Raw genomic sequence first — 20,894 nt, forward strand, 5'->3', positions numbered from 1 at the left:
AAAAGTGGAAAGAAAATCCCAGGAGGATTCCTGACCTCCAAGTTCCCAGGAGGACGGTCAGCTATTCCTGGCTCTCACTGAGATATGTGAAGTTCGCTGCTGTCTTTAGAAATATTTAGAAATTAGGAGCTTGTAATAATACTGTAAAATAAATAATGTTATATTCTTGCTGTTACCTACTTAGAAAGGCGCTTTCTGAAGGAATCCATGTGATGGTTGTTTTTGTCTGGATCATTCCTCAGGCCAACAGGGCCTGCTTATATAACAAGAGTTGATTTTTATAAACTGAAGGAGGCAAAAAGCCCAAACACATAATAGAGAGGAGAAAATGTAGCTCGAGGGACTGCTGTTCAAAACACAGAAAACTGGCTCCTTGACCTAATGAAAATTTTTAAAATGCAATTTAAAAGTAAACTCTTTCACTGAGATGCCATAAAATCTTAAAATGTCAATGGTTTTAACACCTAAGTAAAACACATTCTAAACCACCTCAGTCTCTTTAATGTCTTAAACAATGGCTCTAGAAGAAATCAGTCTGTTTTTAATTGAGGAAGAGGCAAAGTGTGCATGTGTGGTGTCTGGTGTTTCCAGTGGCTGCTGAAGAAATCCATTACAGTAAAATTCTATATAAGCAGAATTCTTATTCTAGTAAAAAGCCCCTCTAAAAACTGCAGATAAATTATTTTAAAATGGATCGAACATTTACGGTTTATTAATATATCACTGAAATATACAACTTGGTATTGATTAAATAGGTTAACACAGATAGACCTATAAAAGAAATACCTTTTTAAAGTGCCAGAAATAGGTTCTTGAACTAGTGCTAGTCAATGACTTGATCTATTCTTTGCAATAAAAGACTATAAATACCACAGGTTGCATGGCTAAACTTTTGTAGCCTGATAAATAATCATAAAAGCATTGGTAAGTTACATAAGTGGGATCATAGAATTTTAACAAACTCGATTGTATTTCATAGGTTTGAGTTTGGATGTGAGAAATGAAACTTCACCATGGCTCTTGTTAATTGGAGGAAGAAGGATTTCACAATACTCTTTTGGTGCTGTCACAATCCCATGTCTTTATCCATTTTGGGTCCCCTGGGAGGAAGGTGGAGGCAGCAATTACCCCTGTTTTGTCATTAAGGACACATGTAGGGCAAACCAGAAGTCACAGTGGCTTGTGTCAAAAAAAGAAAAAGAAAAAAGGTAACAAAAATTGTATCAGAACATTTCACTTGGGCACATTCCATGGAAGTATTTTGGGTTTTCATCTCATAATGACATTTCCACCACTAAACTTTCAGTGAAGATGCTCAAAAATGGAAAAGCAAAAACTTGGTTCTTCCCAAGTTTGTTTTTTGGGTTTTATATCTATATATAGATATAGATATATATACATACATACATACACACACACACACACACACACACACATATATATATATATATACACACACACACACACACACACACAGACATATATGTGTGGTCTGGTTTCTCCTAAAATTGGGGGTGGTTTTCTTGAGAGGGAGTATGATTTCAGTCTGTGCTGGAGTTCTCCACACACGTCTCTCTGTTTATGAGCCACTCCTATGAAAAAGAAAAGCTGACTGCTCATGACGTGACTCAAAGCCTGTCACATGTGGATGAAGGTGCCAAAACGTGTCTCCAGAGCCCACTTATTTCCAGAGTTCATCCTGCTTCCTTGTGCACTCCACAAAAGCCAAAATGCTCCATCAGAAGTCTTCTTCTCCCCAGCCACACAGGTTAGCAATGTCCCGATAAATAACATTTTGCCCAGAGCAAGAAAACAGGAACAGCTGGGCTATCACCGGCCTCGTCCTTGCACTGCACACCCCGAGCAGCCTGCAGCTGAGAGATGAACACTCCAATTTTCCGAGCACTGCTGCTGGCAGGTGCTGGCCCGGGGGGACAGCTTCCTAAATTTCGCTTTCCTCGAAGACCTCCTCGGTGGTTTCGCCGGTGGTGACCTCTCCCTCGCTGCTGTCGGACATGCTCATCTGGGCAGGGCCTGCCGTGGCCTCTGTGCTCTGCCTGCCCAGCACCTTCTGCAGCTGCAGCTCCCAGGGCTTGCTCAGCTCCAGGCAGAAGCGCTGCCTGCTGCTCAGCTGCTGTTTTTGCCGTTTCTGTGAGCACTTCCTGAGGTATTTGATGTTTTCCCCTAGAAAGCAGAGCTTGCAGCCAAAGGGATCTGCCAGCAGGAAGCGGGACCACTGCTTCTGCAGCTCTGCTTTCACCTGAGGAGGAGAACGTGGTCATTGCTATGGCACGTGGGCACCCTGGAGCTCTCTGGCACAAATACCAGGTGTAAAGCGAGAGGAACTGAGGGGTGCTGAGCTTCCTGCCCCTTTGGGCTTCACCTTGCACCTGCTGCTTGTAGGGTGGAGACAGATTTGTTTGCTCAATCAATCTGAAGAGTCCAGCCTCTTCACCCTGACTTAGGAAAGTTTTTCCTCTGCAAATGGGATGTGTGTGAGAGCTCAAGGGACTCCCCTGTTCGAGGAGGAGGACGAGGAGGAGGAGGAAAGCCCAGGGGCTGTGGCAACCAGGACCACCAGCTTTACCCAAGTGTTGTGCTGGTGTAGCTGCTTTGTTCTGTTAAAGCATTTATCTGCTCAGTGTGTTCATCCTTCTTGGTGTCATTAATACACTTTACTAATGAACTAAGAACTCAGAGTTGTGTCTTACCTCTCCGTTAGCAAAGCAATAGAGAACTGCTACCAAAAATCCCTGTAAGAAAAAAGGAGTGAGAGGAAAAAATCAGCATGCAGGAAATACCTGAAGCTCTAATTTAAAGGTGACATTAGTGTTAAAACCATAAATACAAACAGTGTTCCTTAATGTTCAAAAAGGGAACTAGTTGCTTGCATTTCTTCATTAATGACATACCCAGTCACTTGTTTTTGGGCAGTTCCTTGGCAAGTGCAGGGCACATTTTGTGCAGATGCTGAAGAACAGATTGCAAAACCCAGTTTTATCATTTTGCTACCACATACTTTTTTTTCAAACTATTGCTGTTATACCATGACTGCTGCTATTTCCACATGTGCTAAAATAAAAAAAAATGCAGCTTGGTTTCTCATTTTATCTATATGCTTGTTTGGGTTTGTGAATGATACTACCGAGAGCTCATTTGGGCTCTTTTTACAAATTATTTCTTTTTTAAGTGATTAGTGTTAGTTCAAAGTTCAGCTATATTGAGTGTTATGGCCATTTGCTGTTTTTCCTTTGAAATTGATTCAGATGAGCACCTTAAAAAAATCCTACAGATGCAACTTGTTTTAAACCAACCCCAGAATTATTATTTCCATTTTCCTCTCTCTGTCTGGGTTTGAGCTCAGGCTAAAGCAGCTTACAGGCTGCATCTCAGCCCCACAGACATGCAGATTTATTCCCACTGCTTCAGGAAATGCCCTTTTTTGGCGTGTCTGAAGGCATCTGTGACAAAACTTCTGATTGAGAGAATAAATACTCTGAGTCCCAAGGCAATATTTATATCACAGCTACAAAGGTGCAATTCAGTTGACAGCATTTAATTGTTCCCACACTCATATTTTCCCAGAAACGTTTCTGCTTTGCTCAGACAAAAGTTTAAAAAGAAATCCACATACACAGAAGCTTCAACATTTTTCATTATACCCAGAATTAACCGATAGCTTTCTGAGCCTGCTGTTAATTTTCTAGCAGTCCTGAATTATTTAGAGTCATTAATTCCTTGAGCATATGTGCAGTGGAAATAGGGACAGGAGAAATAGCAAACAGAATTGCTTTCTCCATGTATTTTATTTCTAGCATTTTTCATGCTTCACCTGGGTTATGGTAGGAGGATATAGTTAATTAGAGTTAATAATAGGTGATATTAATAGGTGATAATAATAGGTGTTAATAATAGGTGATATTAGTTAATAGGTGATATTAATGACAATAGGTGATTATTGAGTTAATAATAGGTGATATTAACAGGTGATATTTATGTGATATATATCACATAAATATATCATGTAGTCTCATCTATTATTTTAAATATTTAAATATATTATATTAAATACAAATTTACTAGCTTAAAAAGCAACTTTTAATGCAGCACTTCTGCTGCTCCTGGAGGCAATTCTCTTTTTTGGGGGGTACAAAGTTCATTACTCTGCTGGGTGCTTTGGGGGGCTTTTTGTTACGGGTATGAACTCTAAATTTGGCCTCACAGGCACCACAAGCAGAAAGAGGATTTAAATTCCACTCCTGAGCCTGCTAAGCCTGGTGATAGGCACTGTGAGCAAGGCAGAGGCTCGGTGGAGCAGGAGCTGCCTCTGAGCCTCCCTGGGCTGATTTCAGTTTGGAAATACCTCTGGGATCTCCTTCACTGCTGCTGCAGGGGCAGAGCACTGGAAAATCCCACCAGAAGGTGGAAAACTTTGCTGATTGTTTATATTTGCTGTTCACTTCATATCCTGGTTTCTTTCATGCTTACTCATTTTCTCCCAGTAAATTGATTTTCACACTTAGAAAGCTTCCCAATGCGTTGTGATTTCTCAAACACACATTTTCAGAATTATCCCAGTGTGAGTGACAACGGAGAACCAAAAATTCAGAAGAAACGTTCATGAGCAGAGACACCAATAGGAAAGGACAGATGCACACCTAAGCCTCAAAGTTGTTCTTCAGTTCTAATGACAATTGCAATGTGATAAATTACTCATCACATAACTGGGTTATCTCCACCAGAAACCAGTGGTTTTTTCCAGTGTAACAATTTCCATGCAAAAGGGAGCCAAGATGTTTGGATTGCCTCATTTCCTACAGCAAAGCAGCATCCTACCTACAAGAGAACTCCTATTTAGAATTTAATTTTGTGCTCCTTGAAAATGTTTGAGTTAAACCTTCAGCTGAGATCCCAGGGATAATTGTTTTTCTTTAACAAAACAGTTTAACTGCCTTTTTAAACTACTGAGAAGATTTACAGACTAAACAAATGTAATTGGGTACAGTTTATGTGCTTTTTGGCTAATCCCTTCATAAATAATGCTGCAGCTAAAAAAGAGAATCTGCAATAAACATTGGCTGAGATCTCTGGGTATTTTTTAATGGAGCTTTGCATCTAAAGCATGACATGCTGCCAAGCTCATGCATGTTTCTCTAAAAGGAATGAAGTTTGTGTTCTTTAGCAAGGATGAATAAGCTGGTTTATATATCAGATTTCTTTGTACAAGCCAGTAAATAAAATCTTCACTTAAAATGATTCTGCACTTTTAAAATAACATCAAGGCACTGCAACCTCTCCAAGTAAGGATATTTCTAACCAAGGAAATTAATACTCCAACATTAAGGTCCCGTCCAACACAAATAACTCTGGGATTTTGTGAACACCATGTCAGCAGGCTCTTTGGGGTTGTGGCTCTCCAGGAATCCTCTGCTGTCACTCAGGATATTTTTTTCCCTCAAGCTGTGGTGGAAATTTTAAAGTAGAGCCTCAATAATGGTGCCAAAACACTGATGCATATATACACCCGAGCCCAGGTGCATATGTGCAAAGGTGAAAACCAGGATTATCATAAACTGTGGGAAAAGGGCAGCAATGCTCAGATGGCCTCAGGCTGCAGAAGAAGGCAGCAGTGTCAGAGCAGTGAATTCCTGAGGAGCAGCCACCTGGAACCAGAGAAATTACTGGGCTTTGCAGCAAATAAAGGTCTGGAAATTGTTGTCCTGGTGCCCCAGACAGATCAAGGCAGGAAGATGTGGGGAAAGGACAACTTTGCTTGGCAGGCTCATTAGTACTCTCAGAAATTAATTACTTAGCAGGGCTGCAGCGCTCAGGACAGGCAGACAGCAATGTTTTGTGCCAGTGCCCAGTGCTCTGGCTTGGCAAACTGGAGAGCAGATGGCTACAGGGAGGCACAGCCTGAGCAGGAGTGGCCACCTGAGAATCACTGGGGTCTGGAACTGGCTGTTGGATGGGAGTGTGGCTCCTTCAGCCCGAGTCCTGCAGCTGACATCCATCCACGCTCCCTTCCTCACCTCAGCTTCCTCCTACTCACACCAGACTAAGGCAAATACCTGAACAGCTCTAAAACACTCCTGCCTGTGTGGGTGAGAAACTTCTTTTCCACCTGCAGATGCTGCTCTGTGCAGGCACATTCTCTCTCTCTCAGGATTTTTTCATAGAGGAGCACAGAGAGAAGACATAGAAAACAATTTCTATTTCTGCTCCTTGTTTTCCTATGTGGAATGTGTTTGGAGAATTGTTTACCTGGGGTGATGCTTGGTTGGATTCTGGTGAGGATTGTTTGAGCCTGGTGGCCAATCCAACCCACCTGGGGCTGGACTCTCAGAGAGGGTCACAAGTTGGAAGTGAGTTAGATATGGTAGTTAGAAAAAGTAGGTTTGTTGTTTTAGTATCTCCATTAAATAGTATATTAATGTATTATAGCATAGTTATAATAAAGAAATCATTCAGCCTTCTGAACTGAGTCAGACATCAGCATTTCTTCCCACTGGGTTCACCTGCATTTACAATACTGCTCCGTTTTTCTGTTCCATCATGTGAGGGCTCTGACAAATTTTCTCCTACAACTAAAACTTGCTGCAGGTGTACAGCACTTCTGTGAGTGTGCACCTGGGAGTGTCACTTTGCTGTTAAGGAGAACAAACATCCTTTAGGAAAATCGAGCCCAAACCTTGGATGAGGCAGATGTTCTCATGGTTGTGATTTTGGCTGGGAGTGTTTTAAATGGACCATTTTAATCCTGTTTGCAGGGGTCTGTGAGAAGCTGTTACCTATTACCTTTTTTTCTGAAAATGTCAGACCCTTTTTTTTGTTGTTTGAGAACATTATATTTATTTATAAGTATTTTATCTTGTTACTGCAACAGTGTATTTAGAGACACTGTTGGTTGGGATATAATATTAAACCAGAATTCACTATAACTGTGGTGAGCAGTAAATGCACATGGATCCATGAACCCTAAAACCAATATTTGCAAAACAGTACTTACATGAAATGAGCTCATTGTCAGCTGAATGAAAAGTCTTATATGTCTTGAAAGTCCTTCCACCTGTTCATCAGTGATGAAGGTAAACACAAATTCGTGGATCCCCAACAATGGAATCAGCACAAGTGTAGATCTTGCCAATCTTAAAAAGAAAATGTTTCATAATTGTATTTTTTTAAACATCCTTGGTGACAAAAATCAAAAGCTCAGACACAAAGAAATTATTCCAAAAACATGTCCTCAATATTCTGACTTTGGAATGGTAGCAGTTTTGTGATTTTGAGAATAATGTATGCATAAATCAGTGGAAAGTCTATTTAAAAGGCTTGTGTAAATAAAATATTTTCCATGGCACATCCTGGCCAGAATAAAGTAATTCTGATTCTCTCTCAGGCCACAAACATAGTGCTGGAGGGTTTTTCCTTTTCTTCTGAGTTTTGGAAACAAAGGGAAAGATGTGTCACACAGCAGGTGTGAGAGGAGATCCTGAGAGCAGAGATCTCAGTGCACTGAGAACCTTGGTGAAAATGCTGCTGAGCTGCCTTTGCCCCCCAGACATGGAAATGTCTGTGGAGCCTGCTTTCCTATTCTGAATATTCAGAATATAGCTATTTCCCATATTCTGAATATATATTACACCTGGTGCTGGTGGGTACATCTTTAGGGGGAGCTGACAAGTTTTTGATGTGACAAAACATTTAAAAAAGGACCAGGAGTTTGTAGGAATGTACCCTCTGTTAACAAAGTGGCCAAATTATTCTTTGTCTACTTAAAAAAAAAACCAAAAAGCTCAAAAGTTTCTCTCCTCAATTTCATAAAAAGACACCTCATAAATCCTTTAAAACTTCACTTCAGACCTAGAGCTACCCAATTAGACAGAGGCCAAAAAATCCCTACCTAAGTAATTCACTACAAAAAGAAGAGAACAAAAGAAATAATCACTTCGGTTGGGTGTTTTAACCAAAACCACTTACCCCTAGCTCAATTTTTCTCTAAAAAAGCTTTGTTATTTTGCCTTTTATTAAACTTTTTCTGTTTCCAACACTACCTCAAAAACCATCTTACTAATTTGATGCCACTTGACGTAGCCAAGCTATCTCAAGTGTGATAAATTCTCTAATAGTTCACAAGACCCAACTCAAGCAAAAAGCTTTCAGGACTTCTGTGTCATTTGTTACAAACCTGTATTTGTAGTCGTGGAAGGTCATTTGCTGAGCTTTTAGTTTGGAAATCAGCATTCTGAGAATTTTTAAGAAGATGCCAAAGTTAACCTGGAAGGAAAACACATAATGATTTATTTACAGCAAATGTTATTGCACTCATCAGTTAACTACTAAATCAATGTGTAATTGATATTAAACACTTGCAAAATTAGCCACCAAAAAACTGGAATGCAGCTGGGATGAGGCTGGAATACAAGCTGGTTTTTGTTACATACTAAATATGCAAAACTGAGTAACAGCATTGCCTTATTTAGCCTGACAAATAATTTGATATATGATCTTCCACTACAAAATCACATTTCTTTTTTTTAACACAGAGCCCTGTTTCCTCATTTTTTGAACAAAATGTCATCCCTTCTGTCACTTTATGTCTCCCTTGATATTTCTGTGTCAGAAAACTGTATCTTATTTGTTCCAAAATTTTGAAGGGCAAAAATGGCACTAATTACAAAGACCAAGGAGGGGAAAATAATACAGGTGATATAATTCTTACTGCAATGGAAAATAACATTGGTCCTCGGATGATCCACCAGATTCCCATGTGTTCATTTGTTCCCCAGCACCTGGAGAATAATTTAAAATATAATTATTTTCATAGGAAAAAAAAAAAAAAAAGAATGCTCAGTTAACTTATCTATTTATTTCAAAAGGAATTTGGTGAAGTTCAGTTTTTTCAGGTGGCCCCCAAAAGAAATGGAATAAAACAATATAACTAGGAAGAGTTTCACCAACAGCTCTGAAGGTCTATCCACATGAATGTTGATACAGGTTTTCCTGGACCATAAATCTGGCAAACTCAGTCTTTGAATCCACAAAACATGACACCAAACCCTCATAATGGAATTAATCCTACTTAAATTATCTATCTGAAACTGGAGATCGGAAATGAATGAACTGGGAATTGTGACCATCCTTCTCGATCTGCTAAAAAATATGCATACAGTTTTCTTGAAGCTGTCTCTTTTTCTCCTGCTTTAACCTTCTATTTTTTCTTATTTCTTCTTGCTAATTAGCCTGAGGTACTGTAGGATTTGGGGCTTGTCGTATAGAATTTATCTGACATCTGACTCGGTAAGACCATAAATATGGTTTGGATGTTGCTTATTATCCATGTTGCAAATAAAATTCTCCGGAAACCACAAAAAATAAGAGAAGAAAAAAAGATTCCATACATAAAGCACAAAGTTCATGTGATGTCACCAAGAGCATCACTGAAGACCAAAAACTGGTGCATGTTACTGTCCCTGATGCCCTCACCAAATATCAGCTCTCAGTCACTATCAGGTTTTGTCATTACAATTTCCTTTTTTTCTTTAAAAAGTGACAGTGAATATGAAATAAACTCAAAGTGTAGGTGGTCTCCAAGGAAAGGACTGACAGGTTAGTAAGGCTACAAGTTGTGAGTTGTTTTGCTTAAGTGGCTGTTTCTAAATATTACAATCACAAAATTCTAAAAGTTTGTGTTCTAAAAATTACAATTTGTATATATATATATAGCATTTATATATATGTATATTTATACATATATATAATATATATATATATATATATATATATATAGGCTGTTTCTAAAAATTACAATTTGTTCTTCCAGTTCATTTAAAAGAAATCTCTTACAATCAGGATTTCATCTTGATTACCCCAACTTTTATCAACAAAATTCTAGCATCCAAAGCTCAGCTTACAAACACCTCAAACACTTGATGCTGTAGGGCAAACTTCCAAAACCTGTAACTGTTATGAGCACTAGAAGCACACATTTATTATTAGCTATGAATTAACACATTACCTCTGGACTGAGGTAAAATATCCAATTGCTTCATGTAAATGGATGAACACCTCAGGAACAGTGAAAGTTCATTCTACTCCTTGCTAAATGCACAAGTAAATCTGAGAATTCCCAGAAGTTTTTTGTTTTTTTTTTTTTTTTTTTATGTAAAAGTACTAAAGGGAACCTTGAAAACATAACAAGTATACATAGGTGCTGTATAATCTGATAATTTGCTGCTCAGTTCTTGTGTCAAGAACTGCCAAGGGCTTTCAGCCAAGCAAACAAAGTCAGGATTCCAAAGAAAATTTTATTTAATAACTTACCCAGTATTCTCCAGTCTGGATCTGCTTATTCCCCATGGGCCCACAAACAGGATTGGAACAACTGAAAAGAAAAGAAGAATCTATTCCAGCCAAGCTTGTAGAAATATTTTTTTTTTTTCCTTTACAAAATATCCTCCCCTGACTCAGCAAAATCAGTGTTGGAAATACTTTAAGTGCACTTACCCCATCCTATGACAATGTATGACTGGAGCAGTCTTCTTTCAGAGAGCACCACAGTTATCAATAATGTATGCAGGTAAATTCCTTCCACTAACAGCCAGAAGTAATTTGCCCCCACAAAGTAATGCATGAAAAACTGGGCAGTCCTGCAAATGATTACAATCTGTAGGAATGAGAGACCAGGAGTAAATACAGATGTCGTGATCTGCATGTGAGGGTTTTTACTGATGAGGTGTTGAAATAATAATTATCTTTCATTATCTTGCAGATAATTTTCCTTGTTGATGTGGACAAGCTCTATTCCTACAACAATATACATATATACATTATATAGTTTTTATATATTAAATATATATATAAATATATACATTTATAAATATATTTAATATATAAAAACTATATAATATATAATCACTTTATATTTTATATACAGTTATTAGAAATATACAATATATTTATTATAATATATAATATATTTATATAATTATACTTCTATATAATAATATATACATATTATATATTATATATATTTATTTATTTATGGATATATATAATCAGTGCCAAATAAACAAGGATTTCTTTCTAAAGGCTACAAGGTGCAAGATGCTTTGCTTAAGTGACTGTTTCTAAATATTACAATCGATTAATTTGTTCTTCCAGTTCATTTAAAAGAAATCTCTTACAATCAGGATTTCATCTTGATTACCCCAACTTTTATCAACAAAATTCCAGCACCCAAAGCTCAGCTTACAAACACTTGATGCTGTAGGGCAAACTTCCAAAACCTGTAACTGTTATGAGCACTAGAAGCACACATTTATTATTAGCTATGAATTAACACATTACCTCTGGACTGAGGTATAATATCCATCCACTTTCATCATTCGGCCTTTTGGAATAAATGTTGTAGTACACAGAGTCTTTTATCAGAACTGCTGCAGCACGCAAGATAAAGGATGCAAATAAATTCATATGGATGTAGTTTCTTGTGCAGTGAAGTTTTCTGTGGGGGAAAAAAATAATGTATGAACCCTCCAGAATATATCTAGTTTGCAGAAATAAATTTTTTTAAAGCCAACAAAAACCCAGCAAAACAACTCTTTTATTCATATTATTGCCATCAATGCATTCTGCTTAGAAACTGCATTTGTATTGCTCCTTGGAGAAATACAAGTTATTTACTTGGGAGCAACAGAATGGTTTGGGTTGGAAAGGATTTGAAGACCCATCCCATTCCATCCTCCCTGCCATGGGCAAGGACACCTTCCACTAGATCAGGTTGTTCCAAGGCCTTAAAATCTTCCAGGAATGGGGCAGTTTCTCTGGATGACCTGTGCCAGGGCCTCACAGCAAAGAATTTCTACTTAACAAAGAATTTCTACTTAACACCTAAACTAAATCCATCATTTCAGCTCAAAGCCATTCCCCCTTGTCCTATCACTCCATGCCCTTTTCCAAAGCTCATCCCCAGCTTTTTTGTAGCCCCTTCAGTTACTGGAAGACTAAATGATTACTTCAATTTCATAAAAAAGAGAGTATGAGTACACAGCTGTGTATGTTTAAAATGCATGTAAATTTTTACTAACCTGAGTAAAGAAAGTATAAGCAGAGCTAGTACCAGTGAGATGAGAGAAAAGTAATATCCTATCGTGTACAACAGCTGTAACGTGGTGAGTAGTTTATGTTCTTCTTCCTGGGAATAAAAAAGAAGAAAAATGTGTTGTGTAGGCAGGGGGACGGGGCAGAAACACAGCCCAGAAACTTGGGGGATCACTTTGAAGGAGCCAGGGCAGGATTCTGATCCCTGCTCTCTGCACTGCCTTTTGAAATCAGTGTGTGACACAGATGCTTGCACGCCGAGCTCCTTTTTCAATCCAAAGGCACTCCCAGACTAATCCCAGCTTTCTCCTGCCCAATCACCACTTGTAGCCCAAATCACAAATGAGGTAGCCACGATTCTTGTGCGCCAGGAGGATGCTGGTGGGTTGGCAGCTGCAGAGATCAACACAACCTGCGCACCAAGTGCGTGAGTGGCCTGGACACACAGCCACCAACCAGCTCTGCACAATTCTGGGAGCCAGCTCTGGCTATTGAAACAGGCTGACTTCTGTCTTGAATTCAAAGGAAAAAATATAATTAATAAATTAGAGCTGTCTTGAATGTCTTTGAATGACAAACAAGACCTCAGAGGAGGAAGAGAACCACTCACACTTTCATAGATTATCATAGGACATCCTGAATTGTAAGTACCAACCAGGATTGTTGAAATCCAGCTCCTGCCCCTGCACAAATTTCCTTTCAATTTCCCTAATTTAACATTTCTTTTTCCTAAGTTTTTTCCATTTTAGCTGCTTATGTCTGCCTCCCAACTCTCCAAACTTCCAGCCCAGGGAAAGCATCTCTGAAGATGAGATACAGGATATGTGTATATTTTTTATATATTTCTTGGAATTTGTGTATTTTCCTCAGTGATTTTGCTGTTTTTCTTGTTCTACTACTCAGCACCAGGGATTTGGCAGTGTTTTCCTGCCAGCAGTTTTCTCTAATAATTTCATGCTAGTGATCCATGCCTCTCTTGAAGGGGCTGAAGCAGTGTGGGGGCAGGAGATTCCCAGCTGTTGGTCACTCTGCTCCATGGAAACATTCCAGCAGGTAAAAACCTTGCAAAAATCCCAAATTATCATCTTGGCTATTTCAATTTTGCAACACCAAAGCACATGAAACCAAGCTGATTCCTCTGGTGGGTGAAGATACTGGCTCTGGGTTATTTCCAACAGCTTGGGGGATTTCAGTTAAATAAAACAAACAAATTGTCCCTTTTATTCAATTAAATAAAACAAAACAAATTGAATAAAATTTATTCAATTAAATAAAACAAAACAAGCCCACATTTAGTCTTGGTAGGAAAGCTGGTTAAAGCTTTCAAAGAAATTTTCTGCTGTCACACAAGATGAAATAATATGCCTTGCAGAAACAAATATGCTATGCAGAATGGACAACAATCCTTGGAAAACACTCAGCATTTATGAATATTTATTACATTTGCATAAATAAACTGAAGGTTTGGAAACTCATGTATTTACCATATAAAGAGCTTAGTAATAGTGTAGTAATACTCAGAGATACTAAACTAATAATGTTTCATAACCAATCAGTAAAGCAGTGTTACTTGATAAAGTAAGAAACAACACTCTGTCAGTAATAAAAATAAAAAATAGTAGGGATAGTGCTTACCTAAGAGACCTAATTCTGAATTCCATGGCAAAAGAAGTTTGGCTGATAGAATCCAGCCCCTGGCCTGATGCAATATGAGAAATACAGGAAGGATGGCATTAGACAAGGGTGAATCCTCCAGTCTCTGACCAGCTAACTTTGAAATAACCAATGAACAGCTCATTAAATGCTGAAAGGCTCAGAAGGGAAGGAGGAATTGTCTGACTTTCACACACCAGTGTGATTTGGGGAGATGCTGGGATGCTTACTTGCTTGACAAGTTGCAGTGTTTTTCTATTTTATTAGGAGAAAATCAGCACCTGGACTCTGAACAGAAAATAACTTGTGGCATGTAAAGCAGGAATCCCCTTTAATATTTTTTTTCTGCTTCTTATAAATAAAATAACAGCTTTCTATTTGGTAATTTAAATGACATCTGAAGATTCTTTGCAGGTATTAAATGGAAATGTTTTGTCAGTTACTCATGAAAGGATTAGGATGATTAAAGTTTTCAACCATAATATAAAACATACTTACATTTTTTTGGAAATGATTTTTCTCAGAACATTCTGAACTATCCCGCCAAATGTCTGTGGAATTTTCCTTTGTTTGCCAAATCCCTTCATCCAAGCAGACTCTGTATACATGTCCTACACTTCCTGAAAGTAAACAGAGTTTTAGTTTGAAAGGTCAAAATAGAGATTTCATTTTTCATACACATTTGAAAGATTTCTACCTCCACAACAGCCTCCACACCATCCATACTCAAAAACGAGAATAAAACCCACTTTTCTTTTGTCTTTATCAATATATTTTTTATCATTACAAAGGACAAAGTAGGAATGTAATCCAGCAGAAATGAATTCCCAGAATGTACCTGTTTTTTACAAGAAAACCCACACAGTACATCCAAAAGAGAACCCTTCATCTCCCTGTATTCATTTTTCCTCATTAAGCTCGTGAATGGGTGATCACATCAAAAAATAGCTAAGTATTACATTCTAGTAGAATGTAAGTAATAATTAATATAGTTAATAAATAATTATAATAAAATAAATAATTATAATAATTAATAAGCAATATACGCAATAATAAGTAATAAGTAATAATGCATATAATAATAATAAGTACATACAATAATAATGAGTAATAATACATATAAGTAATATGTATTAATGTAATAAGTATTACATTCCAGTGAGGGCACTAATAATTGAACAGCACTAAACCCACCCCACTAATTTGCACATTAACCAAAAAATCTCAAACTGACAACCCAAAACCACTATACAGGTTTACATGGCTTTGCAAGTGCTGCTCTCCAGCTGTCAATACAGAGCTGTGGCAAGCACAGATGGAGAGAAAGAGCAAATAAACATCAAAAATGATTCTGTGCCTCAGTTCAGAAGTGGTAGAAAGAAGTGAGACTCCACTTCAGAGGACACTGGGGCAAGACAGACAAGCACCACGTGTCCTTTGGCTGAATTCCTGGCACAGACTCCAAGAGAAGTTACCACTTTGACATTCCCCCTTTGACATTCCCCCTTTGACATTCCCACTTTGACATTCCCAATTTGACCTTCCCCCATTGACATTCCCAATTTGACCTTCCCAATTTGACATTCCTACTTTGACATTCCCACTTTGACATTCCCACTTTGACATTACCATTTTCCAGCCATGGCAAATACGAAGGACAAGGAACGGAGACATTTCCTGGGGGTGAGTAAGGCCAGCAAACAAATTGATCAAATGTCCCATTGCAATGGACTCCTGGGGAGAGAAGCAAATAAAAGTTTCACCAAAAGTTGTGCAGACAACGGGCAGCCAGGGAAAGCACTCTGCACTGTCCCAGGGAATCTGTGAGCCACTCCAGAGTAACCAGATGTTGCAGATAAATGTGTATGAGATAAGTTTATTGCTTAAAATCACAAGGAAGCTGAGGTCAGACCTCTCCAGGGTATGCAGATTCCTTTTGAGGAACAGCACAGGGACAGCTCCGACCTCTGCTCTGTGACAGTGACAGAACCCAAGGAATGGCTGGAGCTGTGCCAGGGGTTTGGGGTGGATTTTGGGAAAGGTTCTTCCCCCTGAGGGTGCTGGCACTGCCCAGGCTCCCCAGGATGTCCAGGTGGGATTGTTGGGGGGTCTGTGCAGGGAGAGGGACTGAACTGGGAGATCCTTGTGGGTCCTTCCAGCTCAGGTTTTCTGTGATTATATGATTGTATAACCACAGAGAAAGGGAAATAAACAAGGGACTTCAGGCTGATATTTGTGCCAGGTGAATTGTTCTACATTTAGAATGTAGGAACAAACATACGAGATAATTTTTGCATATTTGTCAGTCTTAATAAATTTCTTCATTGCTTAATTCCTTACCACTATCTACAGATGATTCCTGCAGCATTTTCAAGCACTCCTGTTTGTATTTGTTCCATCCAGTAGTGGTTTTTTCCAGTAGAGAACCTTTGGCCTGGGAGTGAAAATACTGTACACGAGAAAAATCAGTTAGAACCTTTTAGTCCTTAATGACAAGTTTCTTTCCATTACAAGAAATTCTGGTCTGAGCATGGAAATGAGGAGAGGAAAGGAGAATGGAGGAATTGTAGGTAAAAAATCTAAAGGGCTTTTTGGTTTTAGAATATATTTAAAGATAATCAAGCATACCTGGTTGAGTAGTACAACAAAAAAACAGTTGAATAAAACAATAATGAATAGGCAATGCTATTTAGCTACTAACACCTTTCCCCTGGTGCATTCTGTTCTCCTGCCCAGCATTTCACAGACCACTTATTTCACCAGCAGCTGCAACTGTGCCATAGACATCTTTCTATTCCTCTTTTTCCTTTTTGGTTTTTTTTTCTTTTTTAAGAAACACTTCTGTATATTTTAGTTTTATTCACCATTTACACCGTGTTGCCCTTTTTTGCCTCAATAGGGCACTGCTTTTCTTTCCTATTGTCTCCATAGGTGGGAAGAGTCTTTGCCCTCTAGATTTCCCACACAATAAAATGACACCCACATTTTTATCTGGCTGCAGGGGTCTTTAAGGGGGTCACAGCTGATAATTGCTGTTTAGGAAAGCAATGGCTGAAACCAGAAGAATTAAATGCAAAAGCACTTGATGATTTGGGTGAAGAAAGGCAGGTCAGGAGGGATAATGGGAGATGCTGCTTACAGCTCAGTGTAGAATCTATGGATAAATAATGACTTGATCATTATTTATCCATAGAAGAGAACACCATCCTGGGCCCCTCTGTGCAATCAACCCCCTGGTCTCCTGACACCAGGGCTTTCAGAGGCCAGAGCAGTCAAAGATTGCTGCTGCTACGTCACCAAAAATTAAACATTCATTACTGGTTGAAAATGTTACCAATTCTAAGGAGCAAATTTTGGAGAACTAAGAAAATATTTAAGTTTTCTAAAAAAACTTTTACTAAAAGGTGCCTTTCAGTTCTCCAGGAAAAGTCAGTTTCTTCTTCTCTGAACTACACCCTTTCTTTAGAACTGCCTTGAACACATTTGTGGTTGCCCTGATGTTGCCTGAACATGGTGATGTGCCAAGAGCTTGAGCTATGTAACCAGAAAAATATATGGCTGTGAACTTCACCTTTGTTCCTTTAAACCTATGGTTTGCTTTTATTTTAACGAATAAATAATATTTATTTACTTTCAAAACAAGAACAATGTTTTGGTGAATTAGTTGTTGGGCAGGATCACTATTTCATGCACGTTTTCACTGTGTATTTCACTACTTTCAAAGAGTATTGCCTGCTCAATACTCTGCTTTTAGTCTCTCATCTAATTTCAGACACCCACTTTAAGCATGAGGGAGTAGAAAAACTCTAATCATTCTTCCATGGATGTGCCTGCAAGATAAGGAGAGAATATTTACAGCAGCCATGAGAAAGGAATGCATGTTTCCAAAATAAAAAAGCATCTTGACATTTCCCTGCTGCAGGCCCCAAACTTCTGGGAGCCAGGGGAGATTCCTCAGGGCCTCGTGGGTCAGTGAACCCCATCTGAAGAGGCAGAGATTGGAGATGACGCATTTGTGACAGAGCTGCTGGGCTGGAGGAAGAACACTCCAGGGTCTGATAAACAAACACGTTAAAGAGCCAAGGAAACCCAAGGAAACCCAAGGAAACCCAAGGAAACCCAAGGAAACCCAAGGAAACCTTGCATGGCCAACTGGCAGCTCCGTTCCTGGAGAGGAGGAACGTTCCTGGAATTGAGGAATTCAGTGATTCCCCACTCAACAAGAGTGAGCATCAGGTTAGGCCTAAATGACAATTCCACATCCCTTCCTGATGGAATTGTCCATTTCCTCAAATCTGCAGGCACGGACACACAGCCAGCACCTATTGGTCACTATTGATATAAATACCTGTGAGATCAGTTTGTTTTGGTCACACAGACAATACGTGTTCACCATTGATGTAAAGATTTGTGAGATAAATTTGTTTTGGTGGTCACATAGCCAATACCTGATCACTATTGATGGAAATATTTGGGAGATAAATTTGTTTTGGTCACACAGACAATACCTGATTATTATTGATATAAATACTTGTGAGATAAGTTTCTTTTGGTGGTCACATAACCAATACTTGGTCACTATTGGTGTAAATATTTGTGAGATAAATTTCTCTTGGTGGTCATATAGCCAACGGTCACCATTGATATAAATACCTGTGAGATAAATTTGTTTTGGTCACAAAGACAATACCTGATCACTATTGATGTAAATATTTATGAGATAAATTTGTTTTGGTCTCATAGCCAATGCCTGGTCGTTATTGATGTAAATGCTTGTGAGATAAATTTGTTTTTCTCATATAGCCAATTTCTAATCGCTATTGATGTAAATACCTGTGAGATAAGTTTCTTTTGGTGGCCACATAGCCAATACTTGGTCACTATTTATGTAAATATTTGTGAGATAAATTTGTTTTGGTCTCATAGCCAATGCCTGGCCATTATTGATATAAATACTTGTGAGATAAGTTTCTTTTGGTGGTCACATAGCCAATGCTTGGTCACTATTGGTGTAAAGATTTGTGAGATAAATTTGTTTTGGCCACAAAGCCAAGAAAGAAGCTCAGAAAGTCCCATGGTCTTTTGCCCTACACTGGACATCATTTCAGGTTGTCAGAAGATTTTTTTTTTGTAAAAAAGGAAACAGCCTCAGCCTGCCAGCCTGGCCCCTGCTTGCACTGAAGTTCACCCATGAGGAAATTTAATCCAAATTCCCTGGAAGTGTCTGGCCATTTACTGAGATAGCACCAAGGAGACGCCACTCTTTAGACATTTGTTGGATGAAGAAGAAAAAGCTGCCTGAAGCTTCCATTTAGGAAATGGATTATATTTGGATGCAGACCAATTTGAATTTAAGTTTTTTATAACTGACCACAGTAAAGTCAGAATTGAACCCATTATATTTTTTATACTAAGCTGGCAGTGAAATGAAATGTTTCTGTTTATTCAACTATGCCCTTATGGACAGAAAAAAGCCCCTTCAGTTTGGGCATAAACTAAAAATAAAAGCTGAAAAATATTTATTCATTCTTCCAGCCCTGATCCAGGTTTAGCATGGTGGAGATTTTTCCTGTCTATAGAGGTTTTTGCTAGAAAATACAGATATAGTGATTTATGGCTGTTATTCCTTTAAATGTTTCTTTCTTATGAAACAAAATATAAAGAAATGCAGCACATATTTCTTTAAACAAGTTGCAAGAGCCACTATGACAAATTAATTCACTGTGATTAGTCCAGCAAAGTTTTGACTTTGCAGAAGTATTTGGGAGATTTTCTGTTAGCACTGATGGAACTAATGCTTTGGGTGAGGTGTCTCACAAATCTGAGAGTTCTTTCAGTTCTATAAACACAAGCTCTATGCAGAGAAGTTCTAGATTTGAATTATATGAAAATATTAGGAATATTTTCTTTAAATATATATATGTATTTGTCTCCTGGTAATTTTTTCTTTATAAAAATGTTAGAAACACATATATGGGCTCTACAGCACATAAAGCTGCACACCCACTTTCTTAGAAACCCAAGAAAATAGAGAATAAGTGGATATAAGCACCTTTTTACCTTCAGTTTGTTGCCCTGATGCTCATACATGTCCAAGAAATGTACCCTAAATATATGTGTGAATTTTAATCATTTAAATTGAAATTTACCAAATATCAGTAATTTAAAAAAAAATTTATTCCAGTCAAGATTGATATTAATAAATAAATAAGGATTACTAAAAACCTACATGAAAATTTCCTCGAATTGAATTACACTGAGATATTTTCTCATTAAATACCTAAACCCTTTCCAATTTGTAAGGTAAGTAAGAGCCAAGTGTTTAGAATTCTGTAAAGATTTAGGCAAAAAGTAAAAATAAAATGGTTTAGTGGATCCGTAAAAGAAATAAAAGCAGAAATCTCATCTAGATTTATTTGCTTTCTGCATGAAGGTGAGGTGCAGAACAAAACCAGCCAGATTTCACAAATTGGAGATTCAATCTTCACAAGTCAGTGCCAGAAACAAATCACAGCTGGGTTTAGAACACAGAAAAAACAGTAGAAAAAAAATGTGATTCATGATAGTATTTTTATCTGGTAGGAAAACAAATTTAATTCAATACCAATCAATACTGGTATGAAAAGGGATTGTGCAAATGGTTGTAAACATAATTTATTCGCTGCATGAATGAGGATTAATAGAATAAAATGGTAATAAATTCCCTAGTCAGAGAGAGTTCTAATATAAAACTCTACAGCTTTGCAGCCTTTATTTCTCATGACTAATTAGCAATAAAAATAAATTTTTATGTTGGATGGATCTTTGGAACAAACACGCTTTTTTGTTTGTTAAAATGCTACGTGCTAGGAATTCACTTTTCTAGAGTCCATTATTAGTTATTGAATTAGCTTACCTGTTTCACAAGAAACAATATCATGATAGAGCTGGCAGATGTTGGAGCTATCCTGGACCAGAGTCCCATGCTGGAATGGAGAGCAAAAAGTGTCACCATGCCCATTCGAATAAATTTGTCCCCAATATGCTGCTATTTCACTCTAAAGATCAATTATATTAATAATAAAAAAATAATAGAAGTAAAAATGTCTTCTTTTATGAATGCCACTGTTCCATGAATGCTCTTTCCAAATTAGTGAGGA

At 38.0% G+C, this 20,894-nt stretch overlaps 1 protein-coding gene across 1 annotated transcript; it reads right to left on the bottom strand.

Moving 5' to 3' along the window:
* Positions 1-1,813: 1,813 nt before the first annotated feature.
* GLP2R (glucagon like peptide 2 receptor) lies at positions 1,814-20,810 on the bottom strand. Its single transcript, XM_021538699.2, has 13 exons — positions 20,651-20,810; positions 16,096-16,189; positions 15,385-15,489; positions 14,250-14,375; positions 12,090-12,192; positions 11,350-11,506; positions 10,507-10,666; positions 10,324-10,384; positions 8,723-8,792; positions 8,189-8,277; positions 7,010-7,148; positions 2,712-2,753; positions 1,814-2,260 (listed from the first exon to the last, which is right to left on the bottom strand). Exons 1-13 carry the CDS (start codon positions 20,753-20,755, stop codon positions 1,943-1,945), a joined length of 1,569 nt encoding a protein of 522 aa, XP_021394374.1. The 5' UTR covers positions 20,756-20,810; the 3' UTR covers positions 1,814-1,942.
* Positions 20,811-20,894: the final 84 nt, after the last annotated feature.

Source organism: Lonchura striata, chromosome 19 (assembly GCF_046129695.1).
Source record: "Lonchura striata isolate bLonStr1 chromosome 19, bLonStr1.mat, whole genome shotgun sequence".
Classification (NCBI taxonomy): Eukaryota; Metazoa; Chordata; class Aves; order Passeriformes; family Estrildidae; genus Lonchura; species Lonchura striata.

What these genes read in the sequence shown, in the direction of transcription:
- GLP2R (XM_021538699.2), bottom strand. Translation starts at nt 20,755, where the DNA reads ATGGGCATGGTGACACTTTTTGCTCTCCATTCCAGCATGGGACTCTGG. An exon ending in TATTGTTTCTTGTGAAACAG is followed by an intron (nt 16,190 to 20,650) that starts GTAAGCTAATTC and finishes TTTCACTCCCAG; the next exon opens with GCCAAAGGTTCTCTACTGGA. An exon ending in CTTATACTTTCTTTACTCAG is followed by an intron (nt 11,507 to 12,089) that starts GTTAGTAAAAAT and finishes TTTCCCCCACAG; the next exon opens with AAAACTTCACTGCACAAGAA.